At 41.4% G+C, this 16,682-nt stretch overlaps 1 protein-coding gene across 1 annotated transcript; it reads right to left on the bottom strand.

Annotated features, from left to right (window-relative positions):
* Nucleotides 1–1,305: 1,305 nt before the first annotated feature.
* Nucleotides 1,306–15,931, bottom strand: LOC130273274 (protein QNR-71-like). The gene is made up of 11 exons (XM_056519773.1): nucleotides 15,757–15,931; nucleotides 11,459–11,611; nucleotides 11,237–11,380; nucleotides 10,985–11,146; nucleotides 7,935–8,093; nucleotides 7,314–7,664; nucleotides 6,206–6,367; nucleotides 6,027–6,129; nucleotides 5,749–5,951; nucleotides 4,299–4,386; nucleotides 1,306–1,556 (listed from the first exon to the last, which is right to left on the bottom strand). Exons 1-11 carry the CDS (start codon nucleotides 15,821–15,823, stop codon nucleotides 1,412–1,414), a joined length of 1,737 nt encoding a protein of 578 aa, XP_056375748.1. The 5' UTR covers nucleotides 15,824–15,931; the 3' UTR covers nucleotides 1,306–1,411.
* Between the last annotated feature and the right edge of the window lie 751 nt (nucleotides 15,932–16,682).

The raw sequence follows: 16,682 nt of genomic DNA, 5'->3' as shown, positions 1-16,682 counted from the left end.
TTCACACACAGAAATTGTATGTGTAATATATATATATATATATATATATATATATATATATATATATATATTACATACACACAGAAGTATTTCAGCACCTTTCTGTAGAACAGGGGGGCTGGTAGATAAACTTTCCACTCTACAGCACCCTAAGGACCTGGGAGGGGCCACACTCCGATTTTAAAGTCTATTTGACAGGTCAGCTCAGTTTTCTCAAGCATTGGATTTCCTCTGGTCCTTTGCAGAGCATCGCCAGAGCTAATTTCTTCTTAGATCTCACCTGCATGCGGGCCTTCCTCGAGGGTGCACCCCACGAGCTCCTACCCCTCCATAAACTGGCTTTACAGGTTTGGTGACTTACTCTTACTGATCTTAAAGCTGACGTCCCCTTGTGGAACAAACCCCACTTCCCTCATTTGACACGTTTTGGACTCTCCTTTCTGGGTGGCTCATGGTGTTAGTTGGGCTACATGTTTCAGGATGATATATTGAAATTTTACACAGGTCCAAGTCAGACTTTAATGTCCCCCCCCATACGGTATTTTATAGATACCTTCAGCTCAGTCATGCTCTGACTACCCAGTTCCCCTCCAAGAGACCTACTTCTGCTTACCCCTTGAGATCCTCCCTTCCCAAGGACAGAGGCCTGATTTCTATCCTATATACTCCCCTAACGGCTAAAATTGCTAAGGCTGTTGATACAGCAGAGGCTTATTGGAAGGCATGCGTCCCTTTCACTGACAAGGATTGGTCGGAGATTATATCATCTCATTTAACTCTCTCTGGCAGCAAATAAATGAATTCACCTATATAGCCTTCACCATTGTTATCTTACCCTGGTGAGACTTCAGAATGGGATGGATGCCTTCCAATGCCTGTCATAAATGTCACTCCCCTAGGGCAGATTTCTTTGGCATATGATTATGGATGTCTCCCTTCCTTCACATGTACTGGCAGCGTATTGACTTTCTATCCTCCCTTGGCATTTCCCAATCTTGTTATATTATTTGCTTCCCAAATGCAACATTTTTAGGGGGGGGGGGGGGGGGATGTTATTTGAGAAAGTTCCTTAGTTTATTTATTGCATGCATGGTTTAGAGAGGTCAAACTCAAATATGCATGGGTGCATGTGAAATGTGACTTGGCCCCCATGGGTTTCTTGCCTAGAAGGCTTTAAGCCATGGAAATTTAAGCGGGTGCGATATTATAATCAGGCAGTTTAAAAGTATTTGCGGATATGTAAAGGGAGTGTTCAGAGGTCAGGTTTTTTACTTAGATTTGAAGAGAAAAAGTCTCAGGCAACACTTTAAATAAAGGAAACACTTTATGGACAAGCATTTCTACTACAGCTACAGATGAGGAACCAAGCAGCAGAATACCAATACATGGCAGACAGTCAAGTAAACTAGAATCATATTATTGAAGCCTTTTTCAGAAGAGGATTGTGTTCATTGTTTCTTTGGAACAGAACATCTTTGATCTGACTGAAGTAGACCGTAATTCCTTGGCCACTTTCATCTGAAGCATTTGCAATAGGTTTGTATTCCTTGCGTTTCCTGGCGGGGAATATAAATAAAAATGCATAAATTAGGAGTATCTGCAGATAAAAATGCCAGTGCATTAAACATGCACAATTGCAGTATTAGATTTAATATTGCCACTACAATATCCTCTCTGATATAGTCTAGGAGAGCCAATATTTGTCAATGACGTCATTTACTAAAATCTACTCTTTACCCCAGAAAAGCAGCCCTGAGGTCTTAGCAGCATGTGTCTTCCTATCCACTGCCTGCTGTGAGTCTATGCTGCTACAGATGGAATTACTCTAACGCTATGTTCACATGGCAGAATTTTGATCAGACACGTATCCCCCTATTCCCTTAGTTGTCTAAGGCTGCAGTACTCTTAAATTTTAGGTGGATACTCAGTATTGAAAATGTCTAATAAAAGCCTGATTTACATATTGTAATTTCCCTAAGTTGGAGAAGCCCAGATCAATATGCCTGAAACCAAAACAGTCCAATTTTGCCCATAACAGCTCAGCTTTCATATCCTAATTAGCTCTGGAAAATGAAAGCTAAACTGTGATTGGTTGCTATGCCTGAAACCACAAAGATGAGTGATAATTGAGATTAGAGATAATCTGCCATCAATGAGAGGCTGAGGGAAAGTTCTGGATGTTATGTATTAGTGATTTGTTTTAAACAGGTAAGCATCATCATATCATGGCCATAAATGTTGGCACCCCTTAAATTTTTTTCGAGAAAATGAAGTATTTCTCAAGGATTGCAGTAACATGTTTTGCTATAAAAGTTTATTCTAAAAAAAAAAAAAAAAAGGAAATAAGTTCATCTAGTGTCTGCATGCACACTTAGCATGGACAACAGAAAGAGGAGGAGAGAACTGAGGACTTGAGAACCAAATTTGTGGAAAAAAATCTCCAGAGATCTAGATTTGCCTTTGTCCACAGTGCGCAACATCAAGAAGTTTGCAACCCATGGCACTATAGCTAATCTCCCTGGGTGTGGAAATAGAGAAAAAATTATGAAAGGTGTCACAGGATAGTCCTGATGGTGTATAAGCAGCCCCAAACAAGTTCCATAGATATTCAAGCTGTACTGCAGGCTTGGGGAGCAGTGTCAGCACTAACTATCAGTTGACATTTAACTTGACTCTCCGTACGAAGCAGATTAAGCAAAACGTTGGGTGACGCTGGAGGTCTTTGTGCTCCCACTAGGTGATACTTGTAACTACCTTTAATGCTGTAACTCTTTACTGACAATGACTTAGTTACTTGCAGTATTCAGGGTACCCTTTGTATGTCTCTCTGTTGCATGTTTTATACAGCCTACATAGTGTTTGATATGTTTTAGACCTCCTGCCCTTGATTGGTCTGTTTACAACTGATCTGATACAGTTATATAATTGTTTAGTGATTTTTAAATGTAGTGTCTATGTATTCATGTTTAATAAAATTTTAATATTTTTTGATCTACATACACCTATTTTTTCCCCTCTTGTTCTATGGTATATGCGTAGGATCCCTAATTGGCACTCTTTGTATATGACATTTAAATGAAATTAAACTATGGCAGGAGACCCAGGAGCACCCCACTGCTGACAGACAAAAAAGCAAGACTACATTTTGCCAAAATTAACTTTAAGCCAAAATTCTTCTGGGGAAAAAAAAAAAAAAAAAAAAAAAAAAAAAAAGTCTTGGACAGATGAGACCAATAGAGGCCTACAAAGAAAAGATCACAGTACCTACAGTGAAATATGGTGGAGGTTCAGTGATGTTTTGGGGTTGTTTTACTGCCTGTGGGTGCCTTGAAGGTGTGCAAGGCATTATGAAATCTGAGGATTACCAACAGATTGTGTCGCACTGTACAGCCCATTGTCAAAGCTGGGTTTGTGACCGAAATCTTGGGTCATCCAGCAGGACTGTCACGATACTCCGGCCCTGTGGTCGTCACACGGCAGATTCTGACCTGGCACTGTGCAGCTCCGAGGTGGGTGCTGAATGCAAGATTGTGGGGGTCCCCAGCGGCAGGACCCCCGCGGTCAGACTTAGGATGGGGGATAAAATGTCTTAGGGCCGGAGTACCCCTTTAAGAGTGCCAATAGTTTTGTCCAGCCCATTTGTGGAGTTTGGTTTGACATTATGTCCAATTTGCTTCCCCCCCCCCCCCCCCCCCCCCTTTTTTTTTGGTTTAGTTCTGATAAACACAGACGGAACAAACATGTGTATAGCAAAACATGTGTTCCTACAATCCTTTTCTGTGAGAAATACTTCATTTTCTTGAAAAATTTCAGGGGTGCCAACATTTATGGCCTTGACTGTCATTACAGGGCATCGTGGGCGATGCAATGTACCAGCAAAGATAAACCAATCCTTAGATGAGTACAATATCCTATACTGGGCTTGTATTTGTCTAGTTGCTGACTGGTCAGAACAATGGGTCCCTACATGTTTCAAGCCCCCCAGCTCTTGTACGATTTCTGGTTTTGACTAGATAAATTGAACTTTGAGCTTAATTGGGCACTGTCAGATACAAAAGCTTTTGATATGTTGTAAAGCATGCAAAACTAGGTTTTGCAATTTCTGTCTTAAATTTTTCAGGATTTCATACTAAAAGCCAGTCAAACAACTGGGAATGAATTGTGGCCTGATTGTAAATCTTATACCAAACCCTTCTTTGGTAGTACATTATCTTTACAAATAAAACTCAAAGTAGAATTTGAATACACACTTCATGTTTAGTCCAAAACTAATGTTTAAATAGAGAATATTAACTCACTTGTACAAGGCAATGCCAATTACCACAGCAACAACGCCAACCAAAGCTAGAGAAAGGAGTACTGCAGAAAGAGCCTGTAGTTTGGAACCTAGAACGGGGAAAAAATAAAAATTTTTATATATATATTTATTTTATATTTTTATTTATTAAGTGTTCCCTGGAGCTGGGTCACCTTTTGCTACCATGGACACTGTGGGTGGCTGTTGCCTCAAGGGTTCCCAGCTTAGTCTCAGGTCTATGTATTGCTATGCATGTGTATTCTTCTATACATGTCTTCTGCATGCACTGAGCCAATAAAAGTGCAAGGGTTTAACTGTCCGTATCCAAAATACTACACTGTAATTCTGTAGAGTGTCAGACACCTAATCTTCAACCAGTTTAAGGCTAAGCGCTGTCATGTCTCCACCCTAGTCCCCAGGAGAGGGACCTAAAGCCCGTGTTAGGATCTACCATCACCCAGCAGCCCTCACCTTCAGTAGGAATCTGCCTCCAACCACAATATTCCAGGTCTAGACAACAAGCTGCAACCTTTCGGACATGTCCCACTACAGGGGTAGGACAAACACAAGTGGAAGCTCTAGACACCAGAGCAAAGCTGACAGGCCCCTTTAGCAAAGTAAGGACCAGGCATCCGAGCCGGCCTGTCCAAAGCTACGGACTAACGTTTGGAGTCTCCCTTCTGGGTTTCCTCAGGTTAGTGATGTCTCAATATAACCCAAGAACACAAGAGGTGAGGGAGGGAGCCATAGCAAGGTTTACCACTGCACAATTTCTCCCCCCCCCCCCCCGGTACACTCTCATGGACAGCTGTCTGAACAGTACAGCCAAGTCAGTCTAAAGTAAAATCTCAAGATGTAGTCTAAAATATCAGGTATCTAATCTCATCCTGCAAGTACAGCGTAGTACAGGCAAGAACTGCCAAACACCCATTAGTCCAGCACATACCACTAGGTATAGAGAACCAGTCTACTTAAGACTTCATGTCAAACAATTCCCAATTCTATATTCTTCATTGTTGAAGGACAGTGACATACTACCAGCTATGGCTGTGTGTCCATCACTAGAGATATTCCCAGTCTGTAATATTCAATCTGCAACATCAGTAAAGAACAAGCTGTTATCCATATTGTAGCTCCTGGTTTTAAGACAATTCCTGGGGCTTTGATACAGATAGCTACTTTATTTGAAGTAGTGGTTAGTGGGAACGGTCAGTTAGCTTCAGGGTTACACTTCAGCCTGTGGACACTGCATCCCTCAGTCACACAACTACAACCCTACTGGTGGAGTCACAACCCTGGCAACCAGCCAGCCAAGTGTTCATATCCATTTTACACCAGACCCCTGCTCACTACATATCCACACAATTTTAAACTTGTGTAATGAATGTTGCTAAAAAGGTGTGACCTAGTTTAGACTGTTCTATGCACACTATTAACTAGGCATCACTTACCACCATTAACAGACACCAGCGTACTAGCAAGACCCAAACTTGCACTATCACTCAGTGTAATATTGACGCAGTAAGATCCAGGCTGAAAGGTTCTTCTTAGGGTCAGTAAGCATTGATCTGAAGATGGAACCGAGTCACAGACAATGTCCTGAGGAATCATGCAACTAGCATCTGAGACTATGGTGCAGGCATCTGTAGGCAGGCTGAAAGAACAGGGGTCATCTCACCTATGGAACGGATTTATCAGTTTTACAGAATTTGTATTTGCACAGACATACCTTCCTTGGCAAGTCACCACAAAGTCAATTATGGAGTTTCCAGTCTGAGATGTAGATACTTCAACATTGGTCATTTCCACAATCTTAACCTCAAGGATTCCATCTATAGAGGAGAAAGGGCATCAAGATTCTAGTAATACACATTTCAGAACCACCAGTATACTAGTCAGACAACTCACCTACAACTGTGATGTTTGTGCTGTAATATCCATATCTGTATATAAAACAGCCAGGAGCAGCAGTTGTATGTGCAGTGGTTATATGAGCGGTCGTAACATTTGGCATCTCAGTTGTCAGTGGAAAGGTTTCAGTCTCGAATGGTGGTAGTTCTGTTGAGTTACCTGCAACAAAAAAGAAAAACACGAGCTACACCAAGGCCTTATGCCCATGTTATATATAAAATACAATCAGATTGTATACAAAGGAATTCAGCTCCACTACAAAAGCCACCCCTTGCACAACCTTGCTGTATTATGGCAGTATTTCAAGCTCTATGTATTTAATTCTGATACAGCGGATCACTGATTAGTATCTGGGTGGCTCCTGTGCATTCAATCCAGAGGCTCCTTACTCCCCAGTTAGAGATGAGCGAACTTACAGTGATTAGATACGTCACAAACTTCTCAGCTCGGCAGTTGCTTACTTTAGCCTGCATAAATTAGTTCAGCTTTCGGGTGCTCCGGTGGACTGGAAAAAGGTGGATACAGTCCTAGAAGACTCTCCTAGGGCTGTATCCCCCTTTTCCAGCCCACCAGAGCACCTGAAAGCTCAACTAATTTATGCAGGTCAGCAACCGCCAAGCCACGAGGTTCGTGATGAATCGAATTTCTGTAACTTCGCTCATCTCTATCCCCAGCCAATGTCCAACAGTCCCACTGACAAAGTAGTGGGAAGTTGATCAGGCACCAATTGAATTAATCTGCCTCCACTGAGGTCTCCCGTTTCAGGCCATGATCAGCATCTCCACCGGGATGGAAGTCGTGCCTTTTGGTGTATCTGAGCGCCGACCATCAATCAAATGATGTTTCAACTGGTGCCTGATCAGTTTTCTACTACTTTGTCACCGGGTGATTATCCTTTTGTCCATATATAACTGTTGGTACTACAGTTAAAACATTTTTGGATGAAGAATTTGATATTGGCAGTCCCCGTTTGTTGTGCTTTCATTATTGCATATGTGAACGCTAAACTCCAACATGAGACCACCAATGGGACATCATGAAACATTCGCTATGCCATGTGCATGACCAAACTATGTCATTTAAAATATTAGTTGTCACAACTTACCAGTTGAATTAGTTGTGGTGATTGTACTGGTGGTAGTTGGGAGATGTGTTGTAGGGACTGGAGTTGTTGGTGTTACAGGATTACATGGACCAGGAATGGCTGCTTTAATGGTCAACATAGCAGTATAGTTTCCAAACATGTCGTAGGTATGATTAGAAAGCGGGTTATTGGAAGAAAAAGATCCATTTCCATCCCCATAATCCCAGTCAAACGTCAATTTAGATTTATTAAGGTAGTTGCTTGGATCATGGATTCGGATGTCAAAGTTAATTGGAGAATCCTTTATGAAGAGGTGGTCTGAGGAATTCTTGTCATTCTTCTGGGAAAGCTTCACATAAAATGGTATTTGGTCTGAAAAAATAAAAAAGCTATTACCTACCACTGAACTTTATATTTTTTGGAAAAAAAAAAAAATTCATGGATATTTGGAGTGTTGCCACATGCTTTTGTTAGGCAGCTTTCACAAGGGCATTTTCTCTTTAGTGTGCCATATAGTTTATTCGTACTAGAGCCCTTCTCATTTAAGATTCACATGGGCGTTTGGAACATATTTTAGAAATGTGCATGCAATGGTGAGTAAGATATGGTAGAGCTCAAATATATATAAGTTTCACAACTTACCAGTTATAACATAAATACTGCTTGCTTTAGCAACCGGGTAGTGTTTCCAGTGTCCTTTCCTGTATACAGTGACCTCAATCATTTGTGTGCCAGTTGTGATGTTTGTAGTATTTATGGACAGAACAGCAGAAGATCTTCCATTCTTTGCGTAATACTGGCCTGAGGAGAGAGAACACAAGTCTTCAGTCTGAAGTATATGGAGTGAATGGCAACATTTAAGCCAATGAGAGCATAGGCAATACAAAAGCTTTGTTCTTTCCCTCCCGATGGTAGGAAAATATCCTATCTGCCGGATAGCTGATCACTCCTCAACTGCAGGGACCCACTGACAATCATGTCCTGTACTCATGGCCCCTAGGAGTTAAATGGAGCAGCAGCTTGCATGTATAGCGGGTAAGGATTAGTGTTGCTCGCGAATATTCGCAATTCGAATATTATTCGCGAATATTGCATATTCGCGAATTTCGCAAATATAGCGCTATATATTCGTAATTACGAATAATCTTTTTTTTTGTTTGTTTTTTTTCACAGTACACATCACAGTGATCACCCCTCTCTGCTTCCAGCTTGTGTGGTGTAAAGAAGGCTGTAATACTACTGTGTGAGACTGGCGTGCGAAAATTAACATATGCTACTTTTCGCATATGCGAATTTCACGGATGTTAATTTCCCATATGATGATTTTCGCATACGCGAATTTTCGCGTATGCGAATCTTCGCATATGCGAAAATAAAACGAGCATATAACGAATATGCGAATATTCGTCCATATATTCGCGAATTCGAATATGGCCTATGCCGCTCAACACTCCAAGGATTTAACACGTTACTTTCTCACTTCGTGTAAGGTCACGAGTAGCGCATCCCTGCATATTTGACACTGCGGACATGATACTGACCGCCCCTAGAGTCAACCTCTTACTTTCCCTGAGTATCCCGATTTGTCTGTTCATAGCAGCAAAATGTTATGAGCAGACTGAGCTGCGAGTCCCGCGCTATGAACAGCATACACAGACATCACACCGCTCAGCCTAGCTTACTCAGACACTGCCCATGCGATCCCCAGTGGCATGTTGTTGCTATGAGCAGACAAACCAGGACATTAGAGGGGGCTGACAGTGGGTCCGCAGCTTCAAGTATGCAGTGGATGTGCTGTATGTGACCTTACCCTAAGTGCATTCCCAAGAGGTGCTATTGACATGGTTTTCATGAGATGTTGGTAACCCAAGAAATTTATACCTTTAAGGAAACCAAAAACCAAATCTCAGAAGTTAAAGGGGTATTACAAGAATTTTTTTTTTATATCAACTGGCTCCAGAAAGTTAAAACAGATTTGTAGCTTCCTTCTATAAAAAAAAAAAAAAAAATCTTAATCCTTCCAATAATCATCAGCTGCTGAAGTTAAGTTCTTTTGTGTCTGGCAACAGTGCTCTCTGCTGACATCTGTCTTGGGAGCTGCACAGAGTAGAAGGAGTTTTCTATGGGGATTTGCTTCTACTCTGGACAGTTCCCAAGACAGGTGTCAGAGCACTCAGACAAAGAAGAACTCAACTTCAACAGCTCATTAAGATTTTTTAATAGAAGTAATTTACAAATCTGTTTAACTTTTTGGAGCCAAAGAGAAAAGTAAATAAATACATATCTCTAAAAAGGTTTTCCCTGGATAACCCCTTTAAGTTGTGTAATGTGAATTGACAGGTGAAAAATAAATTAAATAAATTTGCACCCCTAGAACAAGAGGTGAAAACAGCTGAAATCAGTAAAGCAATCTAGTCTCTCGTCAGTGCAAATCATCATAAGCTGGTTCAGTCCTACCTGATGGCTACAAAAAGGTCTCACGAGACATCTTATGATGGGTAAAAGCAGAGAGCCGTCTCAAGACCTTCACAACCTAATTGTTGCAAAAGCATAATGGCGTTGATTGCAGGTGCATTTCTGAGCTTGAACATATCAGTATGCTCTGTTGGGGGGGGGGGGGTTTCAATATATGTGCCAAAAAAAATATTAAAAAAAAGTTTTGCCTTGACCAGATGCTCGTTACTAGTGGGGTACCACAGGAGTCAGTATTGGGTCCTGTCCTATTTTATATATTTGTTAATGACCTTGTAGAGGGGTTGAATTGTAAAGTAGCAATCTTTGCAGAGGATACTAAACTCTAAAGCGGTAAACACAACAGAGGACAGGGCACTGTTACAAATGGATCTGGATAGGTTGGAGGTTTGGGCTGGGAAGTGGCAGATGAGGTTCAACACTGATAAATGTAAGGTAATGCACATGGGGAGGAAATATCCGGGCTGGGATTATGTATTAAATGGGAGCACACTAGGGACAACTGACGTGAAAAAGGACTTGGGAGTTTTAGTTAATAGTAAATTTAGCTGTAGTGACCAGTGTCAGGCAGCTGCTGCCAAGGCAAACAACAATTATGGGGTGCATCAATTCTACCGCTGTACAAATCACTAGTCAGACCACACATGGAATACTGTGTACAGTACTGGGCACCAGTGTACAAGAAAGATACAGTGGAGCTGGAGAGGGTTCAGAGACGGGCAACCAGAGTAATACGGGGAATGGGAGGACTACAGTACCCAGAAAGATTATAAGAATTAGGGTTATTTAGTTTAGAAAAATACTTAGGGGAGACCTAATAACTATGTATAAATATATCAGGGGACTGGATGCATTTTTTGGAGAACAACAACATTACAGGTTATGAATATTAGAATTCTAGGGACAGAACGTTGATCCAGGGATTTATTCTGACTGCCATGTTTGGAGTCAGGAAGGAATTTTTACCTCTAGTATGAGGTTTTTTGCCTTCCTTAGGATTAACTCAGTAGGGACTCATTAGGGTTATAGGTTGAACTTTATGGACTCTGGTCTTTTTTCAATCTTATGAATTATGTTACTATGTAATACTTTTCCCCCTGTGCCAAAGCTTAATTTCTGAACTTGTTTTGGTTTCTTTGCATGTATGAATTACTTGGGTTCATACCAACATCTGGTGAAGCTTGTGGGTCAATAGCATATTTGTTGAGAAATAAACTTGCCTTGGGTAGAGAAGATGTAAATGAAGTTGTTTCGCCTCCAGTGGGGGTGATGTGGGAATGGTTTTCCATCAGGAAACTTGTTGGCAAAGCTGCAGTTTCCTTTGTTACAAAAATTTATCCACTTGGTCCAGTTATACACGTATTGGTCTGGGAAGCTGGAAACTATATCAAATAATAATTAAAAAAAAAAAATTCTTATATTAAGCTCGCATGACAGTGAAACAGTACAGAGTTAGGCAGTTAAGTACTTACCATTTCCACACCCTCCTTCATAAACTATGTCTCCATCTTCATTTTCTTTTTGACATCTAGGTAATTGCAGGGTGACAGCGAAAGTGATATTTGACCCTATCAGCGCAGGGCTGTCACTGGTCAACAATGCCTTTACTTTGCCACCTAGACCAACATAGATAATATGTCAGCATATTTTTAGTCATATACCCCATTCCATTGGGAATATAGATTGAGCAATACCTCTCCAGCAGTTTTCCCATCTGGCATCATCAGACTTCCAGGCAGGGTAGAGTTTCTCATCCCAGGAGTTGGTATCAGGAGACCACCCATCTATATGGTTACTGTGCCCTCTAGAGCCAGGATCCCTTCTAAACTCCATGACATCCTGAAACCCTGTTAAGGTACACATTGAGGAGCATAAAGCAAAAACTGATTCCACCCCCTATTCCCTCATAACAGTAAAAATGTAGCGACATTCTGTAGTACAAGTCTCCATGTTCCAGAAAGGTGCACCCCTTCTCACAGTGTGCCAAAAATACTTTTCTGTAATAGAAAATGCAAGGTTCTCATTTTCTAACGTTTGTTAATGCTCCAAACAAAGGTCCACATAAAGCCATACATATTTGTGTATTGAACTTTTTTAATTCATATTTGGGGGGGGGGGGGGGGGGGTGGTAAGGGATTTATCATTGTTCAGCTGTGTGCATTTATTCCTCCTGCTTTTTTTGCCAAGTTTATCATTAAGGTGAACATTTCTCATTTTGTACAAAAAAAATTAAAATAAACGCACACTTAGAACTTGCTGTAGCAGGTCACATTTCTAAGGCCCCTTTCACACTACATAATTACTCCGTTTTCAAAGTTCTGTCAGAAAATCGGCAGTTACAAAATCCTATAGACTATAATGGGATTTTCTAATAGCCGTTTTAACCCGTTATTTTGTGACAGAAGATAGCAACGGGAGAAATAGTTCATGAACTATTTCCCCCCCCCCCCATTACTATTTTCAGTCACAAAATAACAGCTGTTATTAATAACAGGCTATAACGGGTTAAAACGGCTATTAGAAAATCCCATTATAGTCTATGGGATTTTTCTAATAGCCGTTTTAACCCGTTATAGCCCCTTATTAATAACAGCTGTTATTTTGTGACTGAAAATAGTAATGGGGGGGGGGGGGGAAATAGTTCATGAACTATTTCTCCCGTTACTATCTTCTGTCACAAAATAACGGGTTAAAAACAGCTATCAGAAAAATCCCATAGACTATAATGGGATTTTCTAACGGCCTTATAGCATTTTGTAACTGCCGATTTTCTGACAGAACTTCGAAAATGTAGTAATTATGTAGTGTGAAAGGGGCCTAAGGCAAAGCAGATGTGGTACAAATTTCCATTCTCCAAACATTTGCACATTATGTCACTTTCAAAAAGGCGCACACTATTGACTGCATTTCACACAGTTTTGCAGAAAGTTCTAATTTAAAGTTGCGCCAAAACACGTCAAAGACAAGAAATCTCCCCCATAGATTGCAAGAGCAAGATTATGTTCTACAAACCATTAAAGCAGATACTGTTTATTGAACTGCTCCCTATGCTTCTTGACAGTACAGCTGGTCATGTAGTCCTCTATACAGCATGAATAAACTTTGTACAGTGAAATTTCTCCAAATATTGGATGATAGATTCAGTTCAGTGCAGTACTGCTACAATGTAACTTTTGAGAAGGCCCTCCAAAGTTACACAAGAGTAAATATTCTGCACTTCACAACAGCCATCATATTTAGGCTGGGTTCACACCACGTTTTGTACTTACGGTTCCCGTATATGGATGGGAGGAGGGGGCGGGGCTTAACCGCACTCAGCCGTATAGGGGAACCGTATTTAATGCATGTCTATGAGCCGACCGGAGTGAACCGCATCCTCCGGTCGGCTGCATTTTCGTCCATATGCAGTTTCCCGACGAAGCGCCAACGGACTGTCGCCCATCGGTGTAGCCCACCCACAGGTTTACATCTCCTCCCTGCTACTGTATCCAACTTGACAAAAAGAAATAAAAAAAATTTTGCTGCACTACGGTCCTGGTGTCTGAGGGGAGTGCTCCAATGTACACCTCCTCCTACATTGCAATATGATTGAACTTTTCCTGCCATTGTGAAGCACCCCCACACACCCAGAGAGCAAAGTATTGCCTGAGTTTCACCTGCCTGCCAGCAGGAGACCCATTGTGCGACATAGCAAATCTATACAGTGCCAGGTCGCTCCTCTTTGTAAGAATTTACAAATCTGTTAAACTTTCTGGCACCAGTTGATTCGAATTCTGCCCCCCCCCCCCCCCCCCGGAGTTCCTCTTTAACCACTTAAGGACGTACCGGTACATCCTTAGTCCTTTCCCTTTCTATAACGCGGGGCCATGACATCGCCCCGCATCATAGCGGGTTGGGCCCGGCCTCTAACAATGGCCAGGACCCGTGGCTAATAGCGTGCGGCAATGATCGCGGTGCCGCGTACTATTAACCCTTTAGTTGCAGCGTTCAAAGTTGAATGCAGTGTCTAAAGTTAAAGTAAGTCACTGCCTGTTAGCTCAGGGGGCTGTTCAGGATGTCCGCGGCGAAATCGCGGCATCCCAAACAGCTGTGGGACACGAGGAGGGTCTCCTACCTTGCCTCCTGGTGTCAGATCGCCGAATGACTGCTCAGTGCCTGAGATCCAGGCACGAGCAGTCAAGCGGCAGAATCATCGATCAATGGTTTCCTATGAGAAACCACTGATCAATATGGGCGCTATAAAAATTGCAAAGAAAAAAAAATCATAATTAATAATCATTTAACACCTTCCCTAATAAAAGTTTGAATTACCCCCTTTTCCCATTAAAAAAAAAAATCATGTGGTATCGCCGCGTGCGGAAATGTCCGAATTATAAAAATATATAATTAATTAAACCACACAGTCAATGGCGTACGCGCAAAAAAAAAAAAAAAAAATCTTAAGTCGAAAATAGTGTATTTTTGGTAGTTTTTTTATATCATGAAAAAAATAATTAAAAGCGATCAATACAAAAATGGTACCGCTGAAAACTTCAGATCATGGTGCAAAAAATTAGCCCTCATAATACCCCATATGCGGAAAAATAAAAGTTATAGGGGTGCATGTAGTTATGATTTTTTTCAGAAGTACGACAAAAATCAAACCTATAAAAGTAGGGTATCATTTTAATCGTATGGACCTACAGAATAAAGAGAAGGTGTCATTTACACAGAAAAATGTACTCCGTAGAAATAGAAGCCCCCAAAAGTTACAAAATGGCATTTTTTTTCCTCACAATGATTTTTTCCGTTTCGCCGTACATTTTTGGGTAAAAATGAGTGATGTCATTACAAAGTAGAATTGGTGGCGCAAAAAATAAGCCGTCTTATGGATTTTTAGGTGCAAAATTGAAAGTTATGTTTTTTTAAGGTAAGAGACTGCTAGTGTCAGGCATACCACCCTACTAATAGGACCAAGTGACTGGTATGTGGCCTGTGACAGTTATTCCTGAACCTAGTTCGTGTCCCACTGCAAACTTACTGCCCCTTATTTACTAAGAGTGGAGTGTAGGTTTTAATTCCCTACAGTTTATTTTCCACGGTATTTATTAAGGTTTCCCTACATTTTCCTTTTTATTTATTTTTAAACACATGCTCTGATCTGTCTGGTTTTCCTCATCTCAAATCCACCACATTTTATGTGTAAACCTTAGAAAATATGTTGGGTTTTTGTGAAAATGTCAGGAACACGCCCCTTTTTGGAGACCACACCCCTTTTCCCAGCAATCACACCCCTTTTTCAGGTTCTTTTAGTAAAATGGAGTGTTAGCCAGGGGTTCTCAACTCTGGCGCAAACAGAAAGTCTGGCGCAATGCGACAACCCGACAAAACATGTTGGGTTTGCAATAGTAAATGAGGGCCATTGGCTAAGTTTTCTCCTCAAATGTTTAACAATGATAAGTTGCAAGAGGCCCTCGCTGTCCTTCACTGGTGCTCTTATTAGCCAAAGCACTAAAGTATCAGGGAGGCCCCTTGCACACTGCTGTTGTGACCCGGCAGGCAGCAGACATCAGAAAAAGGAGGGGAATAGATTAGCGCTTGCAGACAACGGCACTCAACAGACCCCATAATCAATGGGATCCATCAGGACCTGTAGTGCCCCATCCCAATAACGGACATTATAATATATATATATATATATATATATATATATATATATATATATATATATATATATATATATATATATATAAATAATTTGTAAATATTTATATTGTCCACATTTGAAGTTTGACTCTAGCACTTTTTGACTCAGACAAAAACCAAATCTGCCAGGGAGACACATCAAGACTCAACAGGACAACTATTATGGCTGAAAAGCAATTATCAAAGCAAAGGCTGCACAACTTACCTATTAGCCATGTAATAGTCAATCTCTCTAACTTAACTTACATTTTGGGTCTTATAGTAAAACAGTAAAATAACAGAAAGGGTGTTAACCCCTGACACTCACGTTTTCCTCCCTGAATGCCTGAGACCAGGCAGAGCACCACCAGCCCCTCCACTACTGCAGCCAGCATCTTGGAAGGTGAATGAGGTGCTCAGGGATCTGCGCACCAGCATTTAAATGGGACTCAACAGGTCCCAGCTGGGAGAACTAGCAGTCAGTGCCCAGGATCCCTCCTCCTGTTTATGAGCCAGCAAACCCATCATGTGATAGAATTAAGGAAAGAAGTCTGAACCAAGTAGAGGAGCCATCCTCCCTGCTCATGTGCCTATGAGTCACCAGTATTATGAAGAACTCCGTTCTCTCTTTTTAAAGTTACATATCGTCAGATCCCAGGGATAAGTGACACAGCATGTGCACGCGCAATTTCAGACAAATAGTAGTGATAACGTTCAGCATTGCTCAAAGTTGGGAATTTATCATGACTGTCTTTTTTATTTTTATTTATTATTTTTTACATCTGTCTAAGGCTAAGGGGGGTATTTATCAATTTTGCCTGTTGACAGTTTCTTTTTACCATTTTTTTTTCACTTTGGTTTTCGTGGACATGCACCAAATTTATCATTTGGTGCAAGTTGTTAGTCATTTTGGCTCAAATGTTGAAATCAGCTGTTCACAGCGCCTTTAAGGGTGCGTTCCCACAGGGCGTATACGCAGCGTATTTGACGCTGCGCAAAATGTATGGCAGCAGCAGGAAATACGCTGCGTATTCCTCGCTCACTATACACACAGGGCTTTCCGATGGCAGCCCTATGTGTGTAGTGAGTTTTGGAGGCGGGGCCGTGTGCCGGCGTGACTGTGACGCGCGGCTCCGCCTCCAAAACTCACTGCACACATAGGGCTGCCACCGGAAAGCCCTGTGTGTATAGTGAGCGAGGAATACGCAGCGTATTTCCCGCTGCTGCCATAAATTTTGCGCAGCGTCAAATACG

Source organism: Hyla sarda, chromosome 5 (assembly GCF_029499605.1).
Source record: "Hyla sarda isolate aHylSar1 chromosome 5, aHylSar1.hap1, whole genome shotgun sequence".
NCBI classification, from domain to species: domain Eukaryota; kingdom Metazoa; phylum Chordata; class Amphibia; order Anura; family Hylidae; genus Hyla; species Hyla sarda.
This window is presented reverse-complemented; position numbering and strand designations above follow the sequence as displayed.